This window comes from Patella vulgata, chromosome 8 (assembly GCF_932274485.2).
Source record: "Patella vulgata chromosome 8, xgPatVulg1.2, whole genome shotgun sequence".
NCBI classification, from domain to species: domain Eukaryota; kingdom Metazoa; phylum Mollusca; class Gastropoda; family Patellidae; genus Patella; species Patella vulgata.
In genome coordinates, this window is record NC_065886.2 from 15,705,502 (window position 1) to 15,722,479 (window position 16,978).

Here is a 16,978-nt window from a genome sequence, read left to right on the forward strand (position 1 = left end):
CACGTTGTTCAATTTTATTTCAATAATTCGCTTGCGCGTAGGGGTATTTAGCAGTGGGAGGAAACCGGAGGACCCGGAGAAACCCCACAAGGTTGGACAGGCGACCCTACTCCTTGACACGTACAACCGGGAAATCGAAACCACGCCAGTTGACTCAATGACAGACCTTTTTTTTACAACGCGCACGTGCTAACCATTCGGCCACCCAACCCCCTAAAGGCCTAAAGAAAGACCTGCAATAGACAGATTTGCATACGGAAAATTTAATGATTTATGTAGGTAATTGCATTAATTAGTAAGTAATTTTAAAGTTGATTACACAATCATATACATAATTAATATATCACATACCCCGAGTATTTGATTGACAGACACGAGAGCGCGAGACATTATTCACGCGCGTAATATTTTATATCACATGACTACATTAGCCAATCGCCTTCTCCTCATTTCAGCAGTATTGGAATACTGACTATTGGCTGTTAAAAGTGGACGAGCCGTCTAACTGTGCGGATTTATATCTTTACCATAAATTAAGGATAATATTGATTTTTAACACGATATTCAGGTATGTTTATTTTTAATGTATATTTAAATATTTTCTTGGAACTAAAATATTTATAAAATTCCCTACTAAATTAGAAAATTAATAAGGAAATTTGGACAAGGAAAAAGACCTGGGCATATATTTATTATTTCCTCGTCTGGTTAGCAGACCTACTTATTTGCAATTTGTTTCAATAATTACGATAAAAGATACATAATTTTACAAATGTTCTCCTTTTCAACAGAAATTTAAAAATAATTAACCGAAAAACGCTTGAACAATAGCCCGAAAATAAAAAGAATTTGGAAAATGCCTGATAGAAAATGGCGTCTAATGAAATTTTCGGGCGTTTTCAGTCGACAATAATGAACTACGTGTCGAAACTCGAACAAATATTTACTTTACATACAACACTACTTACTAAGAAATTGAATTCCTTTGACCAAATATGGAATAATATAGTTTACTTAATGCATTATCCATTTTTCTTGTTTCGACATGTTGTATGAAAAATAATATCCAAAATGGAGAGGGTTTTGTCCACTTGTTGAAATTACAGTGGGTTGATTATGTAAATATAATTATTGTATTGAAAATTTTACACTCGCTTTATGATAGTATTTTTAATAGCTAAATGATCTTTATAAAGATATTGTGCAATAGAAAATGATATATAAACGATGTACAGGAGTCAAGCGCTTATATTTGCCTTCGCTGTCGATCGGCCATTTTGGTAAATCCATAGTTTCTTAAAAACAACCGGCATTGATGCCAATTTAATGCTATGCAATTCCGATACAATGCTTTCAACAGAAATATTGTTCTATACATATTTATTTCTAGTAGAGATACCAAGTAAATTAAAATAAATCATTGGATATGCTATAAATTTATTTCATGTTCTCTAGTCCAATGCAGCTGAAACGAGTTTTGTTTTACGCATGCCCCACTTAGAGAATATGGGATGCACTGCTTGTCTGTTAAATCCATTATCAGATTGATCATAGTAGTGACATTCCCTTCTTTATACTTTACTATTCGTGAAATGTAATCAGGTTGAACGTCCTACTTTTCTGCACCAACCGGGATAATGAAGACGGGTTTTACTATCCGTCTATACATTATTATAGTGACATTCCCTTTTCTATACTTTACTATTCGTGAAATGTAATCAGGTTGAACGTCCTACTTTTCTGCACCAACCGGGATAATGAAGACGGGTTTTACTATTCGTCTATACATTATTATAGTGACATTCCCTTTTCTATACTTTACTATTCTTGAAATGAAATGAAATGAGGTTTAACGTCCTACTTTTCTGCACCAACCCTGATAATGAAAACGAACTTTACTATTCGTCTATATATTATTATAAGTGAATTAAAAATTCCGCTCGTGGGTTTATAACGGGTGGTGTGTACGGGGCAGGGTATACCCACCCCTTTCCGGAACACCTGATACCACCTGACATTGAGATCACATATCCGACGGATGTTGTCTTGGTGTGTGTTCACATTGACAAAACAGTTTTAGTTACAGGAGTATTATTCAGTAGAAACAAGTAAATATGCTGGTTTTATCAAATGTTGCCCTTGGCTCTGTTCTCTATCTCTGGTTAAACCCGTTAAACTTGTCTCAATCATTTAGAGTAGCTTTTAGCCATTTTGAATTAATCTACTCATTTTAACCAAACGACAGTATTATCTGCACTAAAGAAATGTGTAGGTCTACATTCGACCTCAGTGTTACGTTCCATCCGAACGACTAGACCCTGTTCCTTGCCAGGTATTGTCAATCCTCTAAATACTACCAAATTGGTGGTTATCCTAAAACATTGTATGTAAAGTTCATGATCCAAATGAAAGTTGTAGTAGAACTTATAGGTATGAGAAATTGTATATTCCTGCCATACTAAAGCATGATAAGGAATAAGTAAGTTGGTATATCAGTACCTGCCGCTGGTTTCCAAATCAAATAATAAAGTAAGTATGCGAATTTCAGAGACCTTTCGTTCCATTACAAGAAGCCATTCAGCAGACTGTTAGACCTCTTCAGGCACTGGGAATACGACCGGGTTAGCTCAATTGAAATATTTATAGTCTTTTTTGTTCTCTAATATGTTAGCCATTAAAATAGGAAGTGACGAAAGCTTTAAATATACATTAAAACAAACAACACAACAAACAGCCTTGAGTTCTACGGTTGAATTAAAGTCTTTCCATGCGACAGCTTGAGGGAATACCAAACTCTAACGATTTTATCACAAGATTTCAAATACAATTTATTCATGCACAAATTCAGTTAACACGTTATATTAAAATGGCCGCCACTTAAAGCTTTATTTTAACTCAAGGCAGCCCTTCAATAATCATGCCTGTCAGTTAACTCTAATCACAAACATTAAATGGGCATCTTTAATTCATCTTGATGGCGGTTCTTCCGAGACCATTGCTGTAATCTTCCAAATTAAGATTTTCTGTGTTGATAGAAATCCATTCATATTAGACAGACCTTGTCCATGGCGAATTAATGACAACATTTAGTCATCTGTTTTTAAGAAAATGATCAACCTTGTTAAGGGCACCGGGACAAAGCTTCAATATTTCAAGTAACGGAATGAACAATTATGTCTCACTGACCTATTTCTTATCGTTGGATAGATACATACAGTAAATGAAGTGAAATGGGGTTTAACGTCCGACTTTTCTAATATATCTGGGCTAATGAAGACATGATATGTGCCATATGGCTGGGCAGAAACCAGTACCGCGTACTCTCTTTTCTAATTCCATCTGTAATGAGTTCTTTTACGTACACGCCAACGTGGACACAGGACCTCGTTTTTTGTACCATCCGAACGACTAGACGCCCTGGAAAAGAAGCGAAACAAAGCTTACATATATATTAAATATTTGATAATAGGAACTTGGTTTGACTAAGACAAGAGAAACTTTATGACATTTCTGTTGTGATATTTACACTTTGTGGTAACTTCCCGTCTTCATTAACCCAATTGAAGGAGAACAGTAGGACGTTAAACTCCATTACATTTGTGGTAACTTTAAAATTATACATTCCTTATCTGGATTACCTTTGGACGAAACGCTAAGACGATTTAGTGCGATAAGGAAGAGCAAAACTCTTAAGATTAGAATCTTGAAACTTGAAGAGTAAGTACTCCTTAAATTTGTCATATTGTCTTAGAAGGGGATTGCGATCACAGATTAGCTCCTTGGGTAATCTATAGATAAACTCTATTGTTTATTATGGCTATTCACGTGGTGTTTACCTGTTGTTGGTGTGTATACTGTGATCAGTGACTATTTACAGTAAACCTACATAACCACTTTACTAATGATAATCTCAAAATCTCTAAAAGCGACTTCTGTGTCTGGCATTGTATGTTCAATATACATGTATATCAGCAGGATATCATAGAAAAAATCAATTTAAAAACACGTATACAGCAATAGGGTAGTACTGTTAGTCCAGGCTTCTAGGAGTCAACCGATCCCCCGGCCCGAAAATTCTTAATCTGCCCCTGGACTGATATGATTCCAGCGCGTCGGAAGTTCGGAGATATACTGTAAATTTAGGCATCATGGGGTCAACCGACACCTCGGTCCGAAAATTCTTAATCTGGTTCTGGACTGATATGACTCCAGCGCGTTGGAAGTTCGGAATTGTGAATATCTTAAGTTCGTGTTCTAGTTAAATCCCACATCCTGGCAATTCGCAAACTGTCCAACTGACATGACCTACGATAGTAATGATATGTGAACATGACAGAAAGAATGTGGAATAACGAAAGTGTAAAATCGATGTTCTTCACTGCTCTTCATATCAATGGAAACAATGCGAATATTAATATTGTTATTAATTATTGATGGACCGGGATGTATTGAACCAAGTCAACACTCTGTTGTAAGGACCAGAGATTGTCATTGAAATATGACACCCGGTGATTTCAAGTCTGTTAATTATTAAAGCTTGTATGAACATCGATTTTCATATTTCTATTAACACCACAGGCTGTTTCTATAGTATTGTTTCATTCTCTTGTTAGCCCCAGAACACCTTCAAATAGATTCATATAACACATGTTGGAATTGTTAACTTATTTATTTGGGATGCATTATGATATGATATCATAGCAATCTGCAGTATTATTTAGCTTTATAAATGAATTACGTCTAATTTAAGATATTTGGATATATTATGATATGTAGTAACAATAACATAAATTCTACACGAATTTAAAATGTATATAATCATTTATTTCTGGGGGGTTAGATGGCTGAATGGTTAGCACGTGCGCGCTGTATCATACGGTCTGTCAGTGAATCAACTGGCGTGGTTTCGGTACATGACAGGTAGTAGAGTCGCATGTCCAACCCCGTTGATTTTCTTCGGGTCCTCCGGTTTTATCCCACTGCTAAAGACCCCTACGCACAAGCGAATTATGGAAATAAAATTGAAACATATGTTAGTCCCGAAATAACCTAGTATGTGTGGAGTGGACGTTAAACCCCATTTCTCTCTCTCATATATTTCTGCAATATTATTTGACTTTATAATGAAAAATATCACATTTTGGTGTTTAAATTTATAAATAAAAAAACATCTACTATTAGGGTGTGTACCTTTAGGATCACCTGTTTAGATGTTGATCAAAACATAAAATTTAAGGAAATCGACGCTTTTATTTTTTATTTATCAATATACACCATTTTTCTAATTTAAAGGGAGGGTTTAATTTTCATGTATTCTATTTTATTCATATATATCCAGCAGAACTTTTCATTTTAAATTTAAAAGGAATTTTGCAATTTTCACGTATTCTAGAACGCCGTTGATTTTGTCTACTCTATATAGCACTTGTATATATAACGTCAGATATTTACATTGGTTTGTTGTTTGGTTGTTGTATTTCTGAGTGTCGAGGTCAACCATCGATCTGCCTACACTACCTGGTGGTATAATAGATTTTAACAGAACCTCGTGGTGATATAATATTGATTATAATATTTAAACATTACGGCGATATATTGATTTACAACAGGTAACAGGTGGTACATATCAAAACATTTATCATGTTGAATTCAAATCATTTGGTTCTTGTTATTCCATTCATTGTATGTACAATCAACAATAATAAAATAAATCATGAATAAATGAAATGAAATGGGGTTTAACGTCCTACGTTTCTGTCCCATCCGGGGTCATGAAGACGGGATATAATACAGGTGTGCAGTTAATAAAAAATTGTAAATGGTGACGGGCATACGCCATGCAGTGTGCAATGAGGGACATTTCGCCTACTCTTTGTTCCGAATTCCAACTACTATAATATATTCTTTTACGTGCAAGCCTACGAGTACAAGTCCTACATCATGGACAAAGGGAAACCAGGCCGGAAAATATCGAGGAACTTTCTCGACCAACACCTGAAGAATCGGTTTTCGAAGTATTCAAAAAATCGAAATTAAGTCAGAAATTTTTATGAATATATTAAAATGTATAATTTCAAAAATTCATACAATCCGAAATTCGAAATTAAGTCTACACTATCTTTAACATTCAAATGAAATGAAATGGGGTTTAGTTGTTTGCCCCATCCCGGTTAATGAATACGGGATATATTATAATATAAGTGAACAGGTAATAAATAAATATAAATGGTGTTTATTTTTATTTGTGTTAGTTTAAAACATGTCTGTGCTGGACATACCTTGGTCTTATAAACACGTGACAACATACCGTTATAAGATATGAGTAAGTTGACACTACGAATTGTCACACAATTAACTTAAATCGCGAAACTAGCTCCAGGCTAACTATTTGGATAAATGATGTCATTAAGATAAATCGTTATTACATGTATATTATCATTTCATATGACCGTAAGTTACATTTTAAAATAGTTGTGATGGGTTTGCCTAGGTTAAAATACGGTAATATTGATCTAGATGCTCTTGATAGCACATTTCTCTTAATCTGTTGATCCGAATTCGGTTGCCACGTGTTGTTTCACATGTCCAGATAAAGATGTTAGCTACATGTACCCCCCCCCCCCTTCCCAAATTGTAAAAAAAAATCGCCAAGACATCCATTGAAGTCCGAACGGAGATGGAACACTAGCTTTGCTAGGAAGATGCGATTGATTAAGTTACTTTTTAACTTTTCCTTTTGAAAAGATGTGGGTGTTGTCGTTTTTATGGTCTATACATCCCAGACAATGTGTTCTAATGATACAATTACTACCATAAAAAGATGTAGACTTCTGTGTATAGGCTACTTACGTGAATAAAAACAGTACAAGTGGATCGACAAACACTCGACAGTTAGGTTTTGATGAAAGTGAAAGTAGCAAACAAATAATAGTGTAATTAGATAGAAACCAATGTAGTATCATTGTCAATTCTCATTGACCACTAGTCACTTGTCATAGTTATATTCTTACACTTGTTGAAATAGCGTCTCTTTGTGTCATCTAAAATACACAAGTCTAAGAATTCGAAGGTTCAACGTATACCCAGAGCACAGACTTTATGAAGCCCAGGCAACTGTCGACTTTAACTTTTCAGAGATAGTTTGTCAAACTGTGTTGTCTTTCTCAACCTACCTGCCTAAACTCGTGGGTTTTCTATAATAAGGGGTCGCCCCCCCCCCCCTGCCCTCTTCTAAAGATACAAGAGAATTATTATAATAAAATGGTACCAATAAAGATGACCGATCTACCCCTTTCACCTTCTCTTAATCTATTGGTAAATTGAAAAACAAGGATGATAGTCTTATTCGGTGAAAACTTGATCAATTGAGAATAGAACATGTTATTATTAAGTATCACGTGATACTAGTGTCAATAAAGTAAAAGTAGAATTCAGCATAACAGTAATGAGATTGTACGAACTTGACAATCAATATAATGTTTGTTGTTATAATGAATAAAGAAGGTAAAAGATGTGAACCTTGTCTAACTCCCTCAAATCAAACAATAGTTTCATGACCTGTGCAAACACCTTTCCTCTATATTTTACATTGACTTGCTGGATGTAAGGGATGCGGTCGACCACCGGGAGACACATGTATAAAAAATCTGCATAAAACAAAGGTTGAGGGTAAACAAAATATGATCAAACACGAACGATATTGTCTCAAAGAGCAGGGTATAGGAGGTTATAACAACGGCGGACCCGTTAACCATTTTGTTTACCTGACCCAATTTTTTCAAACTAACATGTAATTTAAGATGTCAAATTTATATTAAGTTTAAAAAATATCAATAACTATTTGATACATTACAAGTATAACACCCTCACCAAATACATGTGTATATACACCAATCAAAATATTTTGAAGTGTTTGATGCAAATTAAGATTTTTATAATAGTTTGTTCATAGAATTCTGTTCAAGCAGTCTATAAATTACCTTTGTCGGCTAATATTATTAAGATTTTTTTTTTGGTCTCTGCGATAGATTGTTTAGAATTTCGATTAAGCAGTCGATAACGCACCGTTGTCGGCTTATATTATTTCCCCAATAATTTATTATCTATACCCAGAAGGTTATAGATAAGATGTTAGAGAAGACAAATTTCATTCAAATGTTTTGATTCGCATCAATAAAAGTCGTTATCATAATGTACCCAGTTTGACTTTTCTCAATACATGTTGCCTGCATTATTTAAATGTTGTTGGTATGTGCGAGAGCCCCACCCACGCCCCGTGCACGTGTTAGATGTACAATAAAGATAAAGCACCACACAATCACCGTCTTTAAGTAACCATCATAGATAAAAGATCAAACTAAAGTATCTATAGACCCCCAGGCTACTGATATTTCACGCTTTTATAAACAATCCTATACTAGTCTACAAATCTTTTATAACATGTATGTCTTGAATACTGAATGTTTTATAGTACTGTAGTACATGTTACATTTCATAAAAATATCAACATTTATACCTTGTTGAAATTTATATGGTCGGAGCATTGGGCAAGAATCGCTTCCCTTAGCTCGGTAAAATGTATTATGTATTGCCATTTACGACTTTAACAGTGTATAAATTGACATAAGCCAACGCAGCCCTCACCCATTTTAAACTTGATAAATCAATTAAACAGGCGTTATGCAAGAGCTAAATCTGCCTACCGCAGATATTTCTTTAGGCCCGAATGAAATGTTATATAAATTATAATTAACTTACCAAAACCATAATCAACTCTCGATACATGCACCATCGGATGGCTGCGATATAAGCAGATTTAAATACCTTTTGCGGTCGATGCGGTTACCATAAAAAAGGATAATCGAGACTTTGATTATTATCGTTACAATGGTAGTAATGACAATCGAGGCTAGACTATAATTGTATCGCCTATATCTGAAATTCTCTTTTCATTATCTATTTTGTAACTATTATATTGAGAACTGTGAGCTCTTTATCTAATCTAACATAATACCCATTAGGAAACTTATATTAACCAATGCATTCAAAAGATAGTGTCTTCTTGAAATGTGAAGTGACGAGCGTCGTGCACGAATCGGATGTGCTTATTATTGCTGTATATAACTGATGCTACTTCTTGTTCTCTCATGAATCCACATAGCTGACAATTAGATTTTGCTGTGTTAAAGATAAGGAAATAACGGTGGAGCTGCTGTTGACATTTTCCCTGAAATTAGTGGTTTGGCTACCAAAATTAAAGAAAGGGGGAGGGGGCGGGGTGGTCTAAAGTGTACGCTTTGAGTCAACTGGCGTGGTTTTGATTCCTCGTTTATAATTGACAAGGAGGGGGTCACCTGTCCAACCTCGTGGGTATTCTCTGGGTCCTCCGGTTTCCTCCTAATGCTAACCATATGTTAGCCCCAAAATGGCCTGGTTTTTGACGGGTGGACGTTAAAATCCATGTCTATTTCTCCCAAAAATTCAATTCTGGACAACCATTCAATGTTGATTCTGTCCAGAACACTTATTACCATTTCTACTTTGGGGCATCAATTTTATATCTAACTACTCTATACAATTAAACGAATTTGACAGAAGGGCTTCATATATCCATCACTTTGAAATGACTCCTGAAAGATCAAAGTTCTCTTTTAAATAGAGTTATTCTATATATGAGATATACTAGTAGTAGAATTTGAAGGAATGTTGATAGATTTAAAGATAGAGTGTATAACCAGGCAGGAAGGAACAGAAGGATGTAGATGTACTCTATACTAGTATATGTTATATTTCTATTTATAAACATGGCAATATCTTCATATCAACTCTTATCATTTATACACACGCCAGCATTACAACCTGTATGGATAGCTTACTCGGCCAAAAGTAATAACTAAGGATTAACTAGATATTACAAAGGAATCGTTGCTCATCTAAGTCGGGAAACAAATATACAAGTTCTTGTTCGTCATGTTCTATTTTAACATTTTGTGAAAATGATCTATGCCCAGCAACAAAATGCTGACGAGCGGACAAATACCATTCCGATATTTTTCTGTGATTCTGCCATTCCATACTGATACAGGTGATCAAATTTACATGATACCAGTGTAACCAGGTGGCGCTAGGGGCTGATTGATCCAGCAGCTGCAATATGTCTATTGCGCCTGTTTTAAAGTGGATTTATCTGTACCTGATATTAACTTGATCTCATTCCTACTTTTATATACAACTATGTTTATTTAATCCTTCTTCTAGTTGTATATAATAAAAGGTTAAGAACACCAATGGCAAATAAATATAAGACAAGTGGTAAACAAACCTAGTTAATAAGTACAAAGATATATGTAAAAAGATATAGAAGACACGTCTAATACATTTTGGTGCGATGATTTTTCACGAAAACTTAAAAAGAAGTATATATCTTTAATTTTAAATAGTGCAGCTATTCTAATAATCGAGCTAGAGGCAGAAGGAAGAACCGAAAGAAAACAATGGTAAAAAACAAATTATAGATACAAATGAAATGAAATGAAATGGGGTTTAACAGCCTGCTTTACCCGGGCTAACGAAGTAGGCTACAATGGAATTTTTGCCAATTGTCAAGGGTTCTTTTACGTGCACGAAGACGTGTACACTGGACTTAGTTTATTATGTCCCATCCGGCCGACTAGACCCTGTTCATTGCCAGGTTCACCGCCCTGCACCAGTGCACCAATGACAATGGGAAACCACACCGGGATCGAACCCTCGGCCGCCTTGGTAGCGAGTCAGTGTCTTACTCACTGAGCCACCGCGATGTTCCACGCTTCACCCTAAAAACATCCTGGTGTTGCCATTAATCAGACACCCTACCCTTGCTTTATTTCTTTCTGACAAATTAATTCAAACACATGTAGTGTTTTATTTGTAGCCTAATTAATTGTTTGTATTGTTTGCTGGAAATCCGCGCCATTAATCACGTTGTTTATAGTAAACAAGTCTTTATATCTATCTACATGCCATCATGATCGTATGTATAAATTACTATACTAAGATTATTCTAGACAGGCGGAAACATAAGCTTGTTGTTTACAACCACAATCTGTCAAGCGCAGGAACACAAAAATCTATAGTTTCTTGCGCCGAACGATGTCAAAGGACGGATATTGAAATGAACCCCGTTTTGTTTCCGTTCAAGATAACTTTATATGAAACTTGTACAAACATCAACATATTATAGTAGTTGTGCATTTTGCAGATAAGAAAAAAAATAATCAATTTTGAGTTTCCATGGAAACAAATTTCACATGAGTTTTGGTATATAAGGTCTTCTTAATCTTCTTATTAACGTTATGATTGCATCGAATGAAAATATATTTAAAAATAAATAGTCATAGACGTCTAACTTCTATATGCACTTTATATTTTAAATATTGTTATGACAAAAAAAGAGGTATGTAAAATACATCCTGAAAGTGTAGACTAAGTTTTAAAGAAGATTGAGTTTTGGCCACAAGTTACGTTAGGGTCGACAGCACAACTTCGTTGGTTTCCACCGGGTCCTTTGGTTACCTACCACTACTAAGAACAACTTATACGCGCCATCTAATTATTGGAATAAAATTGTACTATATGTTATTGTCCTACAATGGCCTAGTTTGTGTCGAGTGGACGTTAAACCCATTTCTCCTCTCTAAAAGGGGGATCACGTGGCTAAGTGGGTAAGACGCTGGCTCGCTAGCCTGGAGGTCGGGTGTTCGATTCCTGCATTGGCCGAGAAAGTTTATCCAGATTTTCCGGCGTGGTTTCCCCTTGTCAGTGATGCAGGACGCAGGGCTTGACAAGGACAGCTGTTTAGTCGTTCGGATGGGACGAAAAACCGAGGTTCCGTGTACATATTGGCGTGCACGTAAAAGATCCCTTGACAGTTGGAATTCGATATAAGAGTAGGCCATAGTGCGCTGTCCGGGCAAAATTTCCCTCATAGCACACTGTATGGCGTATGCCCGTCTTCATTAGCCCAGTTCGGAGCAGAACAGTAGGACGTTAAACCTCATTTCATTTCCTCTCTAAAAGTTAGAATGCTGTATTAACTGGTGATAGTTAATACAACCAATTTCTAGTCGCAAAAAGACATATTTTTATCGATTGAACGTTACCCCCACCCCTCTCTCTAACTCTCTCTCTCTCTCTCTCTCTAAAAGATAAGAGTGTCTACAGAATATTAGCTGATGATAAAACCAATATCAACTATATGTCGTCTTAATGAAGATTGAATGAATGAGTCACCACGTTGCCCGGTTTTATCAACAATGTGATTAATGTCATCAAATATTAATATAACAACTTAATTAACCTCGAATACACATTAATTAATATCTTTACGCGTGGTTGATAAATCTCTTACATTCCTGAGTCAATCAAACTGAACTCAGACACCTACAACTAATTAATCTCATGAAGAAATGTGATATTGTTGAAGCGTACACGTATATGAATAACATTGAACCGGAGTGAATGAATGAATAAATGGAATTAAATTAAATGGGGTTTAACTTCCCACTTTTATGCATCAACTGAGACAATGAATGAAAGAAATCTCATTAACTAAATAATTTTTGAATTGTGAGACTAACAAGATTATTTTTGACTGTGCCATGTGAAGAACTATTTCCCAGGTAGTGGAGTTCCAGCCACTTTTCCTCCAATTCGACCATCTGCCATTTGATGTTCAGCGCACTACCAGTTTGCAAACGAGGTCCTACATCCCCGAATAAATCAATGAATGGACTTTTGATTTTTCACATACGCCTTACAAATTTATAAAATGAATGAAATGAGGTTTAACGCTCTATACTGTCCTGAACCAAACGGACAAATGTAGACTGACAAATGTGCCCTGAATACGATTTGTGTTGATGTTTTTTATTCAATAAGATAATATAATATGTTATCAATCAATGAATTAGAATGAAGGATAAATTCCCACTTCATGGTCCAATATAAATTAATTTATTAATCTTGGTACAACTGTTGACAGAATCTATCCGCGCGAGAGAGCAAGAATGAAAGATATTTTTTTTTATTTATTAACGTCAAATGTAAAAATAATAAACATGATTATAATTGTACCATTTCATAGAGGCTATACCAAATGGCTTTTAGGATTCTGACTACAGAATCCAACTATTGATATATGAAGTATATTTCTGTTTGCATGAGTGAACTAGATTGAAGATTGAATTAGTTTATTAGGCTTCAATGTGATCTGTATATAATTTACTACATTTGTATATCATTTGGTTTTATAAGCTTGATAAATCTGTTATTGTGAATCATCACATCGGAAATACATGCTCATCAGATGTATATATATCATATATACCAAACATGTCTTTGGTAAACTAAGCTCGACCGTCTACCATTCATATCATTTTTATAATGGTAAAATATATTTTAGTATATGTTTGCTCGGGGCATAACCCAGGGGTCTGTACTAGGCCCATTCTTTTTCAATAATTACGTCCATGTATATGTTGAAGTATAGCATCTTTCCGAATGGACTTTCAAACTATGTCACTTCAATAATTCAGGTTTTATATATTTCAGAATGCCTAAACCCGAGTTAACAGATATAGAAGAGATAGTAAAGACATGGGCCTGGACAACGTTCCTACAGACTAGAACAAAAGAGAACAGTAAACTACGATTTGAGGATGTAATTTTGGAAGTGAAATGGAACAGAGTCAGATTTACAAATTCTTTACCTGAATATAAAGATGAACGAAAACTAGAAAAACCCAATTCACAGGTAATAACATCTCCTTGTTTGATGTACCTTTTTGGACCAGCAACTGGTCATCTTGAGGTCGACGTGCTTCGAAAAAAGCCTGAGGTCCGGCAACGATCGACATGAAACTTGGCATGCTTATTCCCTGAACAATTTCAAGATGGCCATAATGACGTCGAAGTCAGTTCCTGGTCCATAGTACAATGATACTTTTTTTTATTAATCAAACATTGATTGAAACAGACATTATAGTCAATGGTTAATGAAACAGACCTTAGTTAATGGTGTGATATATATAAATGAATGTCGTTTTGTGGGAATTTTGTCTAAACATTTGCGCTCCTGATCAAGCAGAAACATTTAGATGTTTAATAATTTATTAATGGAAGAAAACGATAAAACTAGTGTATAATTAAGATATTTACGGTATTGGTTTACCTCAAAATTACAGAAGTAGTGTGTTGACGAGACATTAAATATCATTCCATTCCAATCATTGCGATTCATATATAGTGAGAGCAGGAGGGCCGCACAACATAAAACTAATTACACAAGACAAACCGGTGGACAAGACACAATATTCAAAATATAAACAAGAAACGTATACATCAGATCAAGTGAATGGACCCGGGGATGAGCCGTACGCACCCATTGCACTGTACAGTCCCAACATAGTGATACAGGCTTCAATCAAATGAAAACATGTATTCAAATGATGAGTCATCAATTGATCTGGTTCCATAAGTACAGTATTATCAGACTAGGTCTAGCTCTACACGGATTTAAAATCATTAGGGCCTTTAACGGAGTTTCAGGTCTCTGTTTTTGATACAAGATCATTCCTAATGTTTACTTTTTGTATTTTCAGGTTGTGTTTAAATCAACTTATGAGAACTGGACAGATCATGATCAAGCACATTCCTTCCAGACTGAGAGAACGACGGTCTCTAGTTGTACTACAGAAGTATCCAAGGGTTTCACTAAAGGTTTTCATCTAGAGGTCAAATTGGGTCTTCCTGAAGAGGTTGCTGGGGCAACGGCAGGTTTCGGTCGCGAGGTTAATATGGAAACCGTAGACGAGAACACTCACGAGGAATCTATGACGTGGTCGATTAATAGCTCCATCAATGTGCCGCCAAAACACACGACAACTGCTGAACTTGTAGTACGTGAACAGGAATTTAACGCAAGTTTCAATATGAACGTCAATATTAAAGGACGTGTTTTAGTTGTTGTAACAAATCTTAAAGACAATAATTCATTCGTTCAATCTATTGAAGGTGATTTCAGTGATATATTAAAGAAACATGGCGGCGATAATAGCAACAAAACTTACGTCATCGAGAATAAATCTGTGAAATGGCCATTGGTCGGTACGTGTAAATTTAGATTTGGAATCGAACAACATGTCCAACTTCGTGAAAGTCCGTTATGCGAAGATTAAATTTGTGATATTTTATATTATTCTAATGAACTTCTTTTAGATACTTTTCCAAATGGTGGTACTTCTGATTGGCATAATGCACGTAGTTTCAAGATCGCTTTTACCCTTTTTCAATAAAATTCGAATTAGGTCTATTAAAAACCTATACATCACAAGACATTCCTTTTCGTGGATATTACTATACTATCTATAGACGAAAATGCTTATTTTGAACACGAGATGTTGTTATATATATATTGCTGTAGATTAAACTTGTGTTCACCATATGATGCTTTTTATGCAATATGAATAAATAATTTACATTTATGATCTGAAAGCATTTTTTAAAATAGATTTTTGAAACAACCTTATTTTTGACATCGCTTTTTTTTATCGTAATGTTTTTTTTTATTTAATAACACAAACTATTAAAGCTATAGTCATCTAATTCTCTGGCCATGAATTTTTGTCAAAGTTGGGAGAGACGGCAGGAGAGTTGGGAGATAAGGGGTTGGGACTAACTAAGCTAATGGAGACACACATACGTCATGCAGTGTGCTATGAGAGAAATATTGCACAGGGGAGCTTCCGCCCACTCTTGATCCAACTGTATCTGTCATGGGTTCCTTTAGGCCTAACTCAGTTTGTCGTCCTATACGAACGACTAGACTCTATTCCTCGACAGACCCTGTGTACCGCAGAGAAGGCAACACTACGCAAATATATTACTTAGATCCTTCTCGGCCAACATCGGGATCGAACTCCGGACCGCCTAGTTATAAGGGACTTAAACATTGTCTGAGCCAACATTAAACATTATGAAAGCTCAAATTCCTATGTGTGTCAGTGGTCTCTTCCCTAAAAGCCTGTTTTCTTTGTACGCGTTTTGCCGGTTACATGGAAACGGTCCCATTACATTTGCATAATAACGACTTTTTCGCAGCCGAAAACGCATACATGAAAGACGGGCATAAGGTTAACTCTTATCAGCATATTATAAACGCGAAGGGGTGTTTATCTCACGAATCGTCAAAAAGGCACAAATCTTAACAGCCGTAAATGCATTTTATCAGATGTAAGGGCATAAACTAATTAAATACAAATAATAAAATAGAATAAAACCCCCATGCCTTGGTATTATACAGAATAAAGGCCATGCACACCTCGCATGGGATTTTCCAAACTGTTTCATAGGGGTATTGCGAAAGCCTTCTTATAACTCCGTATAAGATGACTGACCTTTATAAGTTCAAGTATGCCTCTACATGTGACGCATTATCTTGCATCATAGATCATTGATTTGATGGCGCGTGCATTGTTTTCAAATTTTCTAATACCGATACTTCAAAAACGTGTTCTGGAATTTAATTTGCAGAAGGAATATTGAGAGCTAATTAACCCGCACCGATTTAATCCCTCTTAGTGATTGTCGCGGCCTAGCGAATATTCACTGCTGATTAGTGTGGATTTCCATAATCAGAGAATTGCCTCCCAAAATCAAAGGATACTGTAAAGGTTTACACAAGGGAGGATACTCTATTATGAACTTAAATTTAAGTCTGTAGTTTTTGAGGCGAAATTTCAGGCACTCCTCGATGGTTATTATATATATAGAATAAAGCTATGTACACCTCGCTTGGGATTTTCATGTTAGAATTACCTCCCAAACTCAAAGGATAGAGCAAAGAAGGGAGGTAACTCTATTGCGAAATTTTAAATTAATATTTTAAGTCCAGTAATTTTTTTACGATAAACTGCAGCAATCCTCAATATACTAAATTCGT

The 16,978-nt window shown here is 35.5% G+C and overlaps 1 protein-coding gene across 1 annotated transcript; it reads left to right on the plus strand.

Annotated features, from left to right (window-relative positions):
- The first annotated feature begins 438 nt into the window (after nucleotides 1-438).
- LOC126830635 (uncharacterized) lies at nucleotides 439-15,521 on the plus strand. Its single transcript, XM_050561039.2, has 3 exons — nucleotides 439-568; nucleotides 13,591-13,792; nucleotides 14,640-15,521. The coding sequence occupies exons 2-3, from the start codon at nucleotides 13,592-13,594 to the stop codon at nucleotides 15,213-15,215; spliced, it is 777 nt and encodes a 258-aa protein (XP_050416996.1). The 5' UTR covers nucleotides 439-568; nucleotide 13,591; the 3' UTR covers nucleotides 15,216-15,521.
- Nucleotides 15,522-16,978: the final 1,457 nt, after the last annotated feature.

Excerpts from the sequence above, each read along its gene's own strand:
- LOC126830635 (XM_050561039.2), top strand. The coding sequence starts at position 13,592 with ATGCCTAAACCCGAGTTAACAGATATAGAAGAGATAGTAAAGACATGG. Across the intron at positions 13,793-14,639 it reads TAGAAAAACCCAATTCACAG|GTTGTGTTTAAATCAACTTA; the intron begins GTAATAACATCT and ends TTGTATTTTCAG.